The following is a 14,992-nucleotide window of genomic DNA, read 5'->3' on the forward strand; positions in this document are numbered from 1 at the left end:
AATCAAGCACACAAGCTGTTTTTGCAGAAAATAGTCAGTGTATGTATTGATCACTAAAAGCTTATCCAACCTATTTTCAGGCTCCGCGACCTGGATGGTATCAGCAAATCTTTGAAGCACTACAGAGACTCCTATAGTAGCCTTGATGAATGGGTTAGAGACATGGAGGCAGCACAGCTGAAGGCCCAAGAACACAAGCCTGAGGATAGCAAGGCACTGGCTGAGCTGTTAAACAAACAAAAAGTAGGACAACACAGAAGTTATTCACAGCAAAAAACATTTATATAGATACACAATGTATTAAAATGTGTGTTTTTCAGATCCTTGTTGCTGAAATTGAGAAGAAACAGAGCAGTATCGACGAATGTCAAAAGTACTCAGAGCAGTACTCATCTGCTGTTAAGGTGAAGCCATTTGTTGTCCTTAATTTAGTTTAACCCCCACTTTACAGTTCTGTTATCTAAACAGTAACGCATCAGGTCTGCAGGCTTTTGCAGAATATTTTTTCTGAATATTGCAGCAGTTAGTCACATTTTGTTGACATTTGGTGAAAGGAGACTGAGCAATAATAATCTAACAAAAACTAGTTCACCATCAATTCATGTGAAATTCTTTTTTAGGATTATGAACTTCAGCTGATGACGTTCAGAGCGATGGTCGACTCCCAGCACAAATCTCCTCTCAAGAAACGGAGGATGCAGAGTTCTTCTGATGCCATTCAGCAGGAGGTGAAACTTTATTTTGGCTTTGTCAGCAGAAGAAATGAGTTCTGTATGAACAACAGTGCCTGCTCAGTAATATACTTGGTTGTGTTTACAGTTTATGGATCTCCGAACGCGCTACACTGCTCTGGTGACTCTGATGACTCAGTATGTGAAGTTTGCCAGCGAAACGCTGAAGAGAACTGAGGACGAGGAGGTGAGTTATTCTTGCTTTAACACATAAAACTTTCTGTGGTAACAGGGATTCGTGTGGCACTTTTTCAATTTCAATTTGTTCACCATTTGTTTCCTGATGCCAATGTAGCTGTATTGTCGCACATGGGCATGCTTCCTGGGTGGTCTTCTCTTTTTTATCAGCTTGTTTTAGTGGCTCACAGCACTTCCACTACTTGTCTACCTTGACTTTTTGACTCACTCCAAGACAATTATCCCAGATGGAGGTCTCATCGTGAGGGAAGAGAGTTTGCTTCATTGTACAAAAGAAGCAAAGGAAATGGAGCTGTGCATGTCTGCATGGATGGTAGCTCCTTCCTGGAGATATTGACTTGCTGGGATGAGAAAGCTTTTTTCTAATTCTGCTGCAGTAGATCTTATATGTCTCTTTTAAATGTCTCTCCAGGAATCTGTGCATTAGTTCTAAAGCTTAGTTTTGACATATAAAACTGTAACTGAAATAAAATCAAACCTAAAATATTGATGGTATGTTTGCAGTTTTTAGGCATTTACAGTACAGCTATCTCTTCTTTTATAAACAAAACTCATTAAGGAAATTCATGGAGAGATTGTTTTATTATTAACGACGCTAATTTACAATGTCTACAGTGGATGATTTGTGTTTTTTTCCCATTATAGAAGAGAAAAGCTTTTGAAAGAGCAGAGAATGAAAGGTGGACAGAAAGCATGGAGCTCCAAAAAGCTACAGAGGATATAGAGATTAGTCAACTTAAGCAGCGGGTCTGGGAGCAGGAGGCTTTGCTGACTGAGAGGCAAGAACAGTTGGAAAAGTTGGAAGGAGAAATAGAAACACAGCAGAAGACAATTGGTGATCTAAAGTTTCAGAAATCCCAGCTCGAGCATGATCTGAATCAGTATCATGCTAAATTAGAGATAGCAGTTAAAGACAAAATGGCAATTGAGCAGGAATTAAAGCACACAAAAATGTTAATCGAGCAGTCAGAGGCCACGTGGTCTTTGACTCAGAAGAAGCTAGACGATTTCTTAAAAGATAGAAACGATGGCCACGATATTAATACCCAAAGCCTTCACAGAAAAAAAGATGTGGAGGAAATAGACTTTGCCACTGTTCATGAGCCGCAAAGCCAAATCCATGCTAAAAGTGTGGCTCAGCAGCCTTTGGCCTTTGACAACCAGTCAGCAGGAGACTGTGAGCTGAGATCATCTGCATTCAGAGAAAATGACAGCACGATGGTGGATGTTCTGCAGCAGAAATTAGAGGAGCTGGTCCTGGTCCAGAGAAAAGCAGACATGGCTGAAGAAAAAGCACAGAGTTATAAAAAGCTGTTGGATGACAGCAATAACAGACTGAAGAAACTTCAGATGGACTTGGAAGCTGAGAGGATTAGCATGAGACAGAAATCAGAGGAACTCCAGCAGGAAACACAGAACATGAAGAAATCCATCAATGAGCTTCAAGACGAAATCAGATCTCTCAAAAGAGCAAAGTCCTCTCTGGAACAAAACACGTTTTTTCACAGCACTGAAATAGAAGGCCTTAAAGAGCAGCTGAACATCGCCCACGGAGAGCTGCAGAAAAAAAGCTCCATTGAACAGGAAAATAGTTACAAGATTAACAGCTTAGAATTAGACCTGGCTTCCAAGCAGTCAGTAATAGATCAGCTGAAGTTTAAATGCAGTGAGCTGACGAGGATGAATGTCTCATCGGAGAGTAATATTCAAGGTCTTCACATCCAGATGGAGTCAATGGAAAAAGAGAGGTCACTTTCAGAACAAAAGCTCAGGTCTTTAAGGAGAGAGATCGACAGCTGGAAACAGCAAGTTCAAACAGCAAAGGAAGAAAGTAGCTTAATGAAAAAATCTGAGCAGGCGCTGCAGGGCAAGTGTAAAATTCTGGAAGCAGAACTTCAAAAAAGTGAATTAGCTGCTTCTCAGTGGCAGGCGAGAGTAGATGAGATGAAACAGATCAATCTGGAGATGGAGGAAAATCTAAAGAACATCAAAGCTAAACTGGATCAGGCGATGATGGAAATTGACAGCAAGGATCAGCAAATTAAAATCTTCAGGGCTCAAGTAGAGGGCACCAAATCACAGGTCAGAATTATTGAGGAGGAGCTGAATAAGAAATCGCAAAGCTCTCATGAGCTTCAAATTAAACTGCAAGATTACAGTGAGGAGGTAAAGAAAATGACTGAACTGCAGCAGAAAATCAAAGTTCTCAGTTCAAGTACTGCCAGTTATGAGAAAGAAATAACCTCTCTTAAAACTGAGCTGATGTCAGTGCTTTCTGACAAGAATTCAGCAAATCAAAAGGTCCACATGCAGAAAGCTGAAATCAATGATTTGAAAGTGATGCTGAATGCTAAAAATGCACAACTGCAGAAGGAATGTGCCGAGAATCAAAAGCATCTCAGTAAAATCAAAGCTTTAGAAGATGAGCTTTTCAAACAAAAGCACAGTTTTAAGGGGTTAACCAGCACCTCGGAGAAAATGACAGAAAACGTAAAGCAGGAACTTTACACGCTTCAGAGTGAGAAGAGAGAAACGGAAAGGAAAGCCGAGAACCTGAACGCTAAACTTTCAGATTTAAGCTCCTCACTGCAAAGAACAAAAGACGAGTTAGCGAAAGAGGCCCAAGAGAGAAAAGTCAAAGAGTCCAAACTAATTCAGCTGGAGGCTGAGCTTCAGAAAAATAGAATAACAATCAAAGAAATGATGTCCAGTTCTGAGAAATCCAGATCAAACCTACAAAATGAGAATACACTTTTAAAGAGGGAGAAAGCTGAGGCATTAGAGAAAAGCATCTTATTGGGATCTGAAGTCAGAAAACTGAGAGAAAACCTTCAGCACGCCCAATCGGAAGCCGAGCAAAAGCAAATAGAAAACGCTGCGCTTCAGCTGAGGTCCCAGCAGATGGAGGAACAACTGGATAAGTGTAAGAAAATGCTGGAGGAGTTAAAGAGCAAACTAGAACTCCAGAGAGAGGGCTATGACAGGCAGTTGCTGCTAGTGAAAACTGAAATAGAGAGAAAAATCATTTTACTGCAGTCCGAGCTCACAAACGACAGCGAGAAATCCAAAGTGCACAGCGCTGAACTAGCAGAGATGCTGAATAAGTATTTCAAGCAAGACATGAAGCAGATAAAACATCAGAGCACAGCTGATTCAAAGCAACAACTGGACCAACAGCTTCAAATCAAAATGGACAAAGTGCAGCAAGAGAGAACGAAGCTCGAGCGAGACTTGTCAAAAGCAAAATCTCAAATAGACGAACTCGAGGAAGAAAAAGTCGAACTCAAGTCAAAAATCAGTGCTATGCAAAGCCTTTGCAATGAGCAAATGGGTGAATGGACAAAGTTTCAACAGCTGTTGAAAGACAGCGAGTGGAAACTCACAATGAGAGAAAATGAGGCAAGATCTCTGCGGGAACAAATAGTGCTGTACGTCAAAGAGGTTAAAGGCCTTCAGGAGAAGCTTTCGACACTCGGATTAGAGGCGACTCAGTGCAGTTTCCAGTATGTGAAAGACAACAAGGCTGATCTGATGAATGCAGATGTCGCTATAATGCAGAAAATGGTGCACTCAAATCAAGATACAAAAAGCAGGAGAGATGAAGAGATTCTCTCAGTGAAAAAGTCCTCACAGGTACGCACGAGGCTGAATTTTGCATTACAGGAACATAATAGTGCATTTATTAACAGATCCAGTATTTTTAAATGCAGTATGCTCCTTTCAGTAGTTGTTTTTTTCTGTTAGTTGATATTAATAATTGTAGCTGTAAAAACTTAATAGCTCTTCCAATGTCACATCTACAGATGGCAACAACGGAGAACAAAATCACCCTTGAAGTGATTAAACATGTCAGACAAGATAAGAGGGAGATCATTCACAGTCAAAGCCTTCAGCAGGATTCAACAACAAACTCAATGTTGGATAGCTCCCCTTATCAAACTCCCGCTTTTCTCAAGAAAGATGTGCAAAGTGTGACTTACAAGAGCCACGTTAACACTGATTTCCAAAGCTCTGTGACAGCACAGGGATACATGGCTCTGTTGGGACTTAAAGACAAACAGCTGCACGAAACTAATGTCAGCAAGACAAAAATGTACCAAAGCACATCAGAGAGTAGTATAACAGACCGCGATGGACAGCAGAGCGTGACATATTCAACTCCCCAAAAGCTCCCAGACCTCAAAGGGGGTGTAAGCATTCAAAATATTGTCAAATTTAGGCCCTCGGATGAAGAGTACATCGGCAAACCGGCTGCTATTGCTGGAATTTATGTGGAGTCGAGCAAGAAAAAGATATCCTTCCTGGAAGCTGCTGAGAAGGGCTTCCTAGCAAAGACATATGCCCTTGAGTTTCTCGAGGCTCAGGCTGCAACAGGAAGCCTTACAGATCTGGCTACCGGACAAACGCATTCAGCTGCCGAGGCATTGGAGAGGGGGATTATAGATCCGAGCGTGAAAGACAGACTGATGGAGGCTGAGAAAGCTATTAGTGGCTACATCTTTAAAGGCAAAAAGCTGTCTGTGTTTCAGGCCATGGAGGAAAGAATTCTCGATAGATACAAAGCCAAAAAGATCCTTGAGGTCCAGGTTGCTACTGGAGGACTGATAAACCCAGCAACTGGGGTCAGGGTAACAGCTCACATTGCTGTAGATCAGGGTCTTTTGAACAAGGAGACTCTACAGAGTCTCTATGATCCAGTCAGTAACCCCAAAGGTTATCACAACCCTGACACTGGACAGAAAGCATACTACTCTGACATACTGAAGGCATGCTTGTACGACATCAGTGGTGGAGTGTTTCTCTTTCCGTTTGGTCAGAGGCACCTAACAAGCACATCTCCTGCCAGCTCTCATAGGGTGTCAGTTGTCAACAGCAACTGTGGCACTGAGATGTCAGCCTATGAAGCATTCAAGGGGAAACACATTGACAAGAAGACATATCTGTTTCTGTCACAGCAGGAGAGTGAATGGCAGGAGAAGTCCACAGCTGACCCCAGTGGAACCCCACTTCACGTCATTACTGATGTCAAAGGTGGCCGACAGCTTTGCCTTGAGTCGGCTCTAAGTCAGAGATTCCTGGAATCGTCTGAGCTTGAGAGCTATCGCAGAGGTCTTCTTAGTATCACTGAGATCGCAGACATGATATTTTCAAGAATGGTTGTTGTGGAAGATGTTAACAGCCCCATTGCTGGACTTTGGGATGTCACTCAGAAGAAAAGGCTTTCGGTTTTTCAGGGTTTTCAACAGGGCTTTACTGACAGAGCTACTGCTTTGCGGCTGTTAGAGGCCCAGGCCTGCACTGGAGGTATTTGTGACCCGTCATGTGGAGAGAGAGTTACCCTCACCGAGGCTCTCAAAAGAGGTCTTTTGGATGAAGCACTGAGTCAGCAGCTTCTGCAGTTTGACCAAGCACTTAATGGCTTCATTCATCCCAAGACTGCAAAGACTTTGTCTGTTTCCCAGGCTGTTCAGGAAAATCTCCTCCCAAAAGACGCCGGTTTCCGCTGTATTGAATTCCAGCTCCTGACTGGAGGATTGATAAAACCTGACACCCACGACAGAATCTCACTTGAAGAAGTCGTTCAGAGCGGACTCGTTGATAAAGTTACCGCCACTGTACTCAAAGACGAGAAGATCCACACCAAAAGCCTCACCTGTCCAAGGACCAAGAGAAGAATTACATTCAAAGAGGCTCTGGAGAGAAGCGTGTACGACTGCCACACCGGGTTAAGGTTACTGGAAGCTACGAAATCCCACGGTTTTGGACCAAAGTCAACATTTCATTATGTTTGGGCATATAAATAAAAACCTGTCAGTTATTATAGCATTAGCCTTTGGTGGGGTGGATTTAAAGTCAGTGAGTCTTTTCTCGTTATCTTTGACCTTTTGATGAACAAAGATGCCTCTTGTGGTATTACCAATGAAGCCTCGCATTGCTAAACTGGTAAAAAATATTTGTGTTTCAGTGCTGCTGATTCTTCTTCAGCTCTGACCAAAACAGTTTTTCGGTACATGGTTGTCCAAAGCTTTCTTGTGTTTTCTTCTTTTGGTTTTTGCTGATTTTAACTTGATCATGAATGGATTTTGACAGCTCTCTTCCTGTGTTTTGGTTTATTTTTGTAGCAAAGTTAACAATCTTGTTAAAAGTCCGTCTATTTTAATTCTAGAGATCTGTTGATGAGGAGAAGAGAGAGAATGGTGATAAGGTTAACAAACTATTGCAGTGGATGTCCAATGTGAAACAGACCGTGAGCAATAGTGGGGATGCTCTGAAAGATAGTAATGCCAACACAGATGCTTCTAATAAGCCGCAGGTAAATAATGTGTATGTTCCTGGTGTGTCCTGTTTTTTTTATTGCTAACTTTTGTTTATATATGAATTTTTTTAATGACAAAAACACTCCAATCAAAATGATCCCACCACCCTTTGCTGTCACAGCGTTTGATTTCTAATAAAACAAACTGTCTACTTCCTGATTCATTTTATCCATATATGTTGTGAAGCTCATGGATTTAATTACTGCACTTACAAAGACCTACAAAGATAATATGAAATACTTATTTCAATTTATTCATAATAAAAACAAATGCATATGTTGCACAAGCACCCATATTTAATGCACTTCACTGAATAATAAATGACGTCAGTCTCACAGGTTATTGAAATATTTTAACATGTGGCCCCAAACTGATATTATTCACCTTAAGGTTACATGAAATTTATATAAAACTATCCCTGATGTGTTCATTATATTGCAAAAGGAATTAAATCATGGCTAAATAGTGGTGAGAGGCAGTTTATGATCACGGGGTCCATAATTAAATCTGCCCAGCATAAAAGAATAGAAAATAAAATAAATGTGTGAATTAAAGAAGTTTAGATTTTCATTACATGTCATTTGCTAATGAGATCACTGACTTCTTATATATCTTTTGATGTTAGTAGTGGACCTTTGCATTTCTGTAGTAATACTTTCATAAACTTAAATAAATGTCTGTAAAGTAAAATCACAATTCAGTAATTACAGTGTAACATAATTAGACTTTATTTTGTCAAATTATGTCAAAATCACCTTCCCCTTATTATGTTTCTGATATCATGCCCCTTATGTAAAACAGAATAAAGCACAATGTGCACAGTGCTATCAGAAATAACAGTGTTAAAATTATAGCCTCATTAAAGACTGTGTAAATCAGTCAAGTCCTCTTTGGGAGAAACACTAAAATGTTATGTAGGTTTCCATTGCTAATATTTATTGCAAAGTTGTTGTGTGCAGTATGCTTCATGTAAATAATGAATCATGAAAAATTTAATTTAGTCTGTAAAAAGTATTTGTGTGTCTGTGTGTGTGTGTGCATTTTTGAGGATTATCTTGTTTTTTTGTTGCAATTGTAAAGTAAAACTACCATAAAAGTCACTATGCATCATTGACTCTAACATGGTGATATGCATGTTGTTGCTGTTTGATGTTCTAGGTGTCAGTGGAGGAAATCGTCACTAAAAAAGAACAAATTGCAGAAGCGCTGAGGTCCACACAAACGATGCTAAACAAACACAGTGACAAGTAAGCCTCCTTACCTGGACTAGCATGCAAAAGACTGACTGGTAAAGCTCGGGGCTTCATCCTTAATATTTTTTTGTCTTTACAGAATGACAGAAGAGGAAAGAAAGAAGGCCCAAGAGCAGCTGCAGTCTCTCACTCAGGCCTACAATGAACTCTCCCAGCAGTGTTCAGATCAGACTCCCTCTGCAGATGAGGTTGGATTATAGGCTTCGTGTTTATTAATGGAGTGTGCCCTATAATGTGTTGGAAAACAGTGCCCCCTGATGTTCGATTGCATGTCTAACCATTATCCTCTTTTCCCTAGTACAGTGTTTGCCAAATTCTGTCGCACTTTCTCTTAGACTGGCTCCTTAGGAACAGAAACTTAGTATGGCTGAAACCAGTCAAACCTGAGTATGCTGTAAACATGCTAATTGCACCAAGCTGTGGTCTGATATTTCACTTCTTTCAGTGTGCTTAAGCTCTCTTTAAGAGCTCAACAGGATAGCAGATATATAACTTTACAGTGTGCTGTGTGACTAATGACACTCTTTTTGCAAGATGCTGAATGCTTATATTCCAGATGCATGATAGCTTTAAATGTACTCTCCATCACCCTCCTGTTGCAACCCCGTTGCAGTCTTGCTCTTGCACAAACGCTGTCTTAACAAACCCGTGTCTGTGTGGTGGTGAGTATAGATTTTGTCTTGCCTCAGTTAGTAAAATTTGAACAAATTTTGAGGCTGAAGCCAAAGCTAGTGAGATTAATTGTCATGCTTTCATTTCCTGCAGGATTTCAAACCCCTTGATAGGATTGGGACTGGAATGACTGGCCTGATTGATCAGAGAGGTTTGGTAAATCATCAAGGGGCCCTCCTAACCTCTAACCTCTCTGAACCCCAATTTCATCTGGGGTGTGACGAAGCTATTGAAGAAAATCGCATCTACACATCAACGCTGAATCACTTGCCAGTGTTGAATGATTCAAGCAAATGCATACAGAGTTCACATGTCTCCTCTGTGTCCCTGTCTGACATAGCAGCAGCTAGAGAAGGGTCCATGTGTGAAGATGTGATCATAAAGATAATAGAGGCCAGCCAGGTCAGTGATGAAATGCAGATGTCCTACACAGGGGACACGATGACCCTGGAGAAGGCATTTCAGTGTGGTTTAATTCCTGCTTCTGTCTACGTAAACATCCTTCAGAGGAAAAAGTCTCACCAGGATATGATAAATCCTGGCACTGCAGAAAGTCTGTCCTTTTTAGAGCCTGAAGAGGAGGGTGAAGCTTGTGAGGCTAATAAACTGATATTCAAGGGCCTGAGCAGAGAGAGCTCAGAGACATCAGAGGGGAATATTAACAGTGTGACTTCGGGTGGTTTTAGTAATCAGGAGATTATGGTGAGGTTGTTAGGTGCTCAGGGGGATCTAGAAGGTCAGAATGAAACTGAGGTGTCAAATGGTAACTTCCAGAATGCTGGAGGTGGGCTGAAGGTGGATGCGGCCATTCAGTGTGACTTGATGAGCTCCAGCAGCACACTCATCGTCCTGGGAAATCAGCAACAGTTCATGGGACTTGCGTTGCCTCACTCTGGGGAAATCCAAACGGTGTCTGCCTCGCATGAATCTGATTGTCAAAGCACCTCCAGTGAGTTTACCTGCAGACTTTTTACTAATCGAGGGAAAATAGCAGCATTTTACATTCCAGAAAATTCAGAGGTGATAGATATCACTACCGCTATTCAAAATGGTTGGATCGACAGTCACACAGCAGAGGTTCTGAAATCCATAGAGATCCCAGATGTGCTGCCAGATGTTGATCACCTTAGTGAAAAGTTTTCATCTTGGCTCACTTATAAAAAGCTGGCAGTTGATGGGTGGCCTCATGATGGTTCAGAAGTTAATCTCCCCTCTCCCACGGAAGCAAAACAGTTATTCATCTCATACTTAATGATGAACAGTTACATTGATCCAAAGTCAGAACAGAGGGTTTTGATACTTGATGATCAGTTAAACAAAATGGCTCATGCTTTTCTTGAAGACACGCTATTTTATCCGAACGATGATGAAGGTTTGACTGATTTGACTTTGTTTGATGCCAAAAATCCTTTTGAAGACGCAGATTCTGAAATGTCGCTACACATAAATGATGAATCAGAGGAGTTAATAAAAAACACAGAGGACGTGTTTGATCGTTATGACTTTGTTTCCCAGACCGGCGGGAGAATCACCTTTGATGAAAACACACAACACACATTTGAGCCTCATAATTTTGTTTCCTCTGGCAATGGAAGAATAACCTTTGATGAAAAATCGAATAAAAATGACAAAGCTTCAAAACACGATCATGCCAAGGACCTTTTAGTGAGTAGTGATATTGATTTTAACACCAGAGGTGTAGAGGTTGAAAACACGTTTGAAAACGACACATGGTGGACAAAGTCAGATCAGTTTGAAGAAGGAATTTCTGGAAATACTTTGAAAAAGGAGGCCGGAGATTATGCCAGGGAAGGTCTTGATATTCCAGGTTCTCTAAATGTGTCAGTCCCTCACACATTTTGCTCTGGGGAAAGCAGAAATATTAGCTCACCTTCAGTGATGATTGGCTCTGAGTCCTCATTTAAATCTTGCCATCAGGTGCCACCACACTATAAGGCTAAATGCTTTGATACAACAAGTGTTCATATTGAACAACCTCAGTTTTTAAGCTCTGAGGACTCAGTGGAGGGTGGAAATGAGCGGAAGAGTGCTATTGCGCTTCTGAAAACCCAAATGGAGGAAGAGGGCATTTTGGACGTCACCTCTGGGAATTGTTATAACCTGCAGGAAGCTCTTAATAAAGGATTAGTGGATGATAAGATGGTACTAGAGCTGCATGACTCACAGTCAGATGAAAAAAATCCCATCCTGATGGTTGAGACAGACAGATTTTCTGGATTAAAACAGGCATTGTCAAGCAGATGTCACACAGAGCAGAGCTTTTGGAGGTCTCATTGCAGCAGGAGCATTGGTGAGGCACTCCCGCTTGAATTAGTCAAGGATTCAGATTCGCAAGGCAACTTTTACCCAGAGGAAAACCGTGTTTACTCTCTTTCTGAAGCTCAAGATCTGGGTTTAATTCATGCAGCTGAAAACACACAGCAGGTGATTTCAAGAAATGCTGCTGTCACGGTGCTTGATTTAGCCAAAGAAGAGGCTAATAACAAAGAAGGAGAGAGTGAAAATAGAAATCGAGAGTTGGCGTGTAAGGCAGTGGGGAGTGTAGAAACAATGACTAATAAAGTACATCTTTCCCTTCCATCAGAAAGTGGTAACATGCCTCAGATGATCTCACCCTCTTATTGGAATCAGGTTACAGCAGAGCGTATCAATCATATAGGAAAATTGCCTTTAGGGGCTGAGGACAGTGAGTCACACACCTTAATGGATAGCGAGCTGACAGGAAGAATCTCTGGCATCAATACTGATTCCAAAAGCCAGACTCAGTCTGCCACTTTTGCTTATCACTCCGGTAAATCTGACAGCATACCCAGTGATGATGATGTTTTCGGTGATGGATATGATACCAGTGTAAGAAAACAGACATTCATTCAGAGTGAAACCGGCACGTCAGTTTCATTTTCCAGTGCTTTGTCTTTGGAAGCTAGAGTGGAAGATGAAAGTGGGGTTCGGTCAACTTTGGGCAGTGAGCCAGCTCCGAGTGTGGATTACACATCGCTTGGGGATTTTGTTGAGGGTGCAGTCATCTCGGTTTCCAGGGGTAATTGTAACTCTGTGAAAAACAGGGCAGAAGATGTCAGAATTGCATTACGTCAGCAAGCAGAAAGTGATTATAATGATGAATCTGAGCCCAGCAGCTGTCAGAGAGATCAGAGCCTGATTGCAGCTGTTTGTGAAAGACCTCCAGAACAGCAGAGCTCCTCTTCTGAAATACCTGCTGTTTACAGCAGCATAACAGCAACAAATACCATCAATCACAGCAACTATGATACTGAAGATACAGTCCTGACTCCTAAAGATTTCTTAGGGTTTACAGATGGTGGAGCAGGTGATTCTGAGAGGCCTTCCCTAGAGAAGCAAAATGATGACATTCTCACTATTGATGGTGAACAGATCTCCATAGCTCTCTGTCAGCGAGATCAGAGCCTGATTGCAGCTGCTTGTGAAAGACCTCCACAACAGCAGAGCTCCTCGTCTGAGTTACCTGCTATTTACAGCAGCATAACAGCAACAAATACCATCTTGCGCAGCAACAATGATATTGAAGATTCAGCCCTGACTCCTAAAGATTCGTTAGGGTCGGCCCATGGTGGTGCAAGTGATGCTGAGAGGCTTTTCCAAGAGAGGGAAAACAATGACCTTCCCTCTATTGATGCTGTATCTGTCTGTCAGGGAGATCAGAGCCTGAGCTCACCTGTTTGTGAAGGACCACAACAGCAGAGCTCCTATTCTGAGATATCTTCTGTTAATAGAGACATAACAACAAGTACTATCAACCAAACCTACTATGATATTGAAGATTCAGCCCTGACTCCTAAAGATTTGTTAGGGTTTACTTGTGGCCTTACAAGTGATGCTGAGAGGCTTTCCCAAAACAGGCAAAACAATGACATTCCCACTGTTAATGCTGAACAGATCCCTGTATCTCTCTGTCAGAGAGATCGGAGCCTGAGTGCAGGTGTTTGTGAAGGGCCCCGGCAGCAGAGTTCCTCTTCTGAGTTATGTGCTGTTTACAGCAGCATAACAGCAACAAATACCATCAATCACAGCAACAATGACATTGAAGATTCAGCCCTGACTCCTAAAGATTTGTTAGGGGCGGCCCATGAAGGTGCCGGTGATCCTGAGGGGCTTCCCCAAGAGAGGGAAAACAATGATATTCTCACTGTTGATGCTGAGAAAATCCCTGTATCTCTCTGTCAGAGAGAACGGAGCCTGAGTGCAGCTGTTTGTGAAAAACCTCCACAACAGCAGAGCTCCTATTCTGAGATATCTTCTGTTAATAGAGACATAACAACAAGTACTATCAACCAAAGCTACTATGATATTGAAGATTCAGCCCTGACTCCTAAAGATTTGTTTGGGTCAGCCCATGGAGGGGGAGGTGATGCTGAGAGGCTTTCCCCAGAGAAGCAAAATGATGACATTTTTAATATTGATGCTGAACAGATTTCTGTACCTCTCTGCCAAAGGGGTGCACCTGTTTGTGAAAGACCTCCACAAGAGCAGAGCTCCTCTTCTGAGATACCTGCTGTTACAAATACTGTTTATCACAGCAGCAATGATGTTGAAGATTTAGCGGTGACTCCTAAAGACTTGTTAGAGCCAGTGCTTGGTGTTACAGGTGATGCTGAGAGGCTTTTCCCAGAGAGGCAAAACAACAGCATTTTCGCTATTGATACTGAACAGATCTCTGCATCAAGAACGGACACAGACGATCCTGATAGTGATAGAAATGTCTCCTGTTTAAATCCATCGTTTCCCTTATCAGACAACTTTGGACAGCCTGGAAGTAGAATAGGAGAAGAGATGACATCTGATCCTATAGAAGAGGATCAAAGTTTAGAAGTGTGTGTTTCTGTGGATACTCACACAGTTACGGATTTCCTGTCTGAGAGCAGTATAATACCTGTTGTTTCCTCTTCAGGCCCATTAGTGTTTTCTAATCCTGGAAAGACATATGCAGATGACCAGGGGGAAGATATTACACACAGTGATAAGAGCAGTGGTTTGGAAAGGGCACAAGCTCAAGATTCTCAAGATGCCCTTTCTATAGATAAGAGTAATGCACAATCTTTACATAAAAACAGTTTCCACGAGAGTAGCACATCTCAAGGACTCACAGACAGCAGTCACCCAGATCACCTCATGAATTTACTGAAGCAAAATTCTCTCAGTTTAGACAGCGAGGACACGAGGAAAGCAAAACTGATATGCCAGGATGAAAGAGGAGGTCAAGAGACAGAGCAGTCTGATGCTCCAAATATCCAGCTGCAGCTGCTGCAGGTTTTTAAGACTGTTTCCACAAGCCAAGACCTTTCAGTGCTTAAGGAAGTGATGGATACCCTCAGCAGCGCTCTGGGGTGTGAATCACAGCAGGAACAGTGGCACACACTGGAGAGCATCAAAGAGGAAAGTTCAGAGGGAGAGAATGAGGAGTCAGGAGAGGATGACAGTGCTCCAAAGAGTCATCAACCATTTGTTGAGGCCTCTGCCATCTCATATGGCTGCAGAGGCGAGGAGGTCAAATATAAGGTGCGGTTTATTTTGGCTGAATGCTAAGCTCATCATTTCTTAGTTTTGGGCATTAGTAACATCTGTTCCTTTTGTGAATTCATTTTTTTTTCTTTACCCACAGCTGTTCTCCATCCACGATTATTTGGAGTGTGTTGGGAGACTGCAGGATCACTCTGATGTTTTAGAAGATGCCAGAAAAGACCTCTCAACCCCAATACCCACAGACAACAACATGGAAGAACTGCAGAACCAAATAGAGGAATGTCAGGTTAGAAATGACCAG

General features: G+C 41.9%; 1 protein-coding gene across 5 annotated transcripts in view; it reads left to right on the forward strand.

Annotated features, from left to right (window-relative positions):
* The window catches only part of dst (dystonin), a 101,994-nt gene that overhangs the window by 45,956 nt on the left and 41,046 nt on the right, over window positions 1-14,992 (forward strand). For all 5 annotated transcript variants that reach the window (XM_013911843.1, XM_013911845.1, XM_013911846.1 and 2 more), the window contains 9 exons: window positions 81-243; window positions 321-404; window positions 621-728; window positions 820-918; window positions 7,096-7,242; window positions 8,405-8,493; window positions 8,579-8,687; window positions 9,265-14,727; window positions 14,831-14,977. In XM_013911843.1, the coding sequence (XP_013767297.1) occupies window positions 81-243; window positions 321-404; window positions 621-728; window positions 820-918; window positions 7,096-7,242; window positions 8,405-8,493; window positions 8,579-8,687; window positions 9,265-14,727; window positions 14,831-14,977 (6,409 nt within the window). The remainder of the gene's footprint in view (window positions 1-80; window positions 244-320; window positions 405-620; window positions 729-819; window positions 919-7,095; window positions 7,243-8,404; window positions 8,494-8,578; window positions 8,688-9,264; window positions 14,728-14,830; window positions 14,978-14,992) is intronic.

The sequence above is a fragment of the Pundamilia nyererei genome, unplaced genomic scaffold (genome assembly GCF_000239375.1).
Source record: "Pundamilia nyererei isolate P.nyererei 1_Seehausen unplaced genomic scaffold, PunNye1.0 scaffold00073, whole genome shotgun sequence".
Taxonomy (NCBI): Eukaryota; Metazoa; Chordata; class Actinopteri; order Cichliformes; family Cichlidae; genus Pundamilia; species Pundamilia nyererei.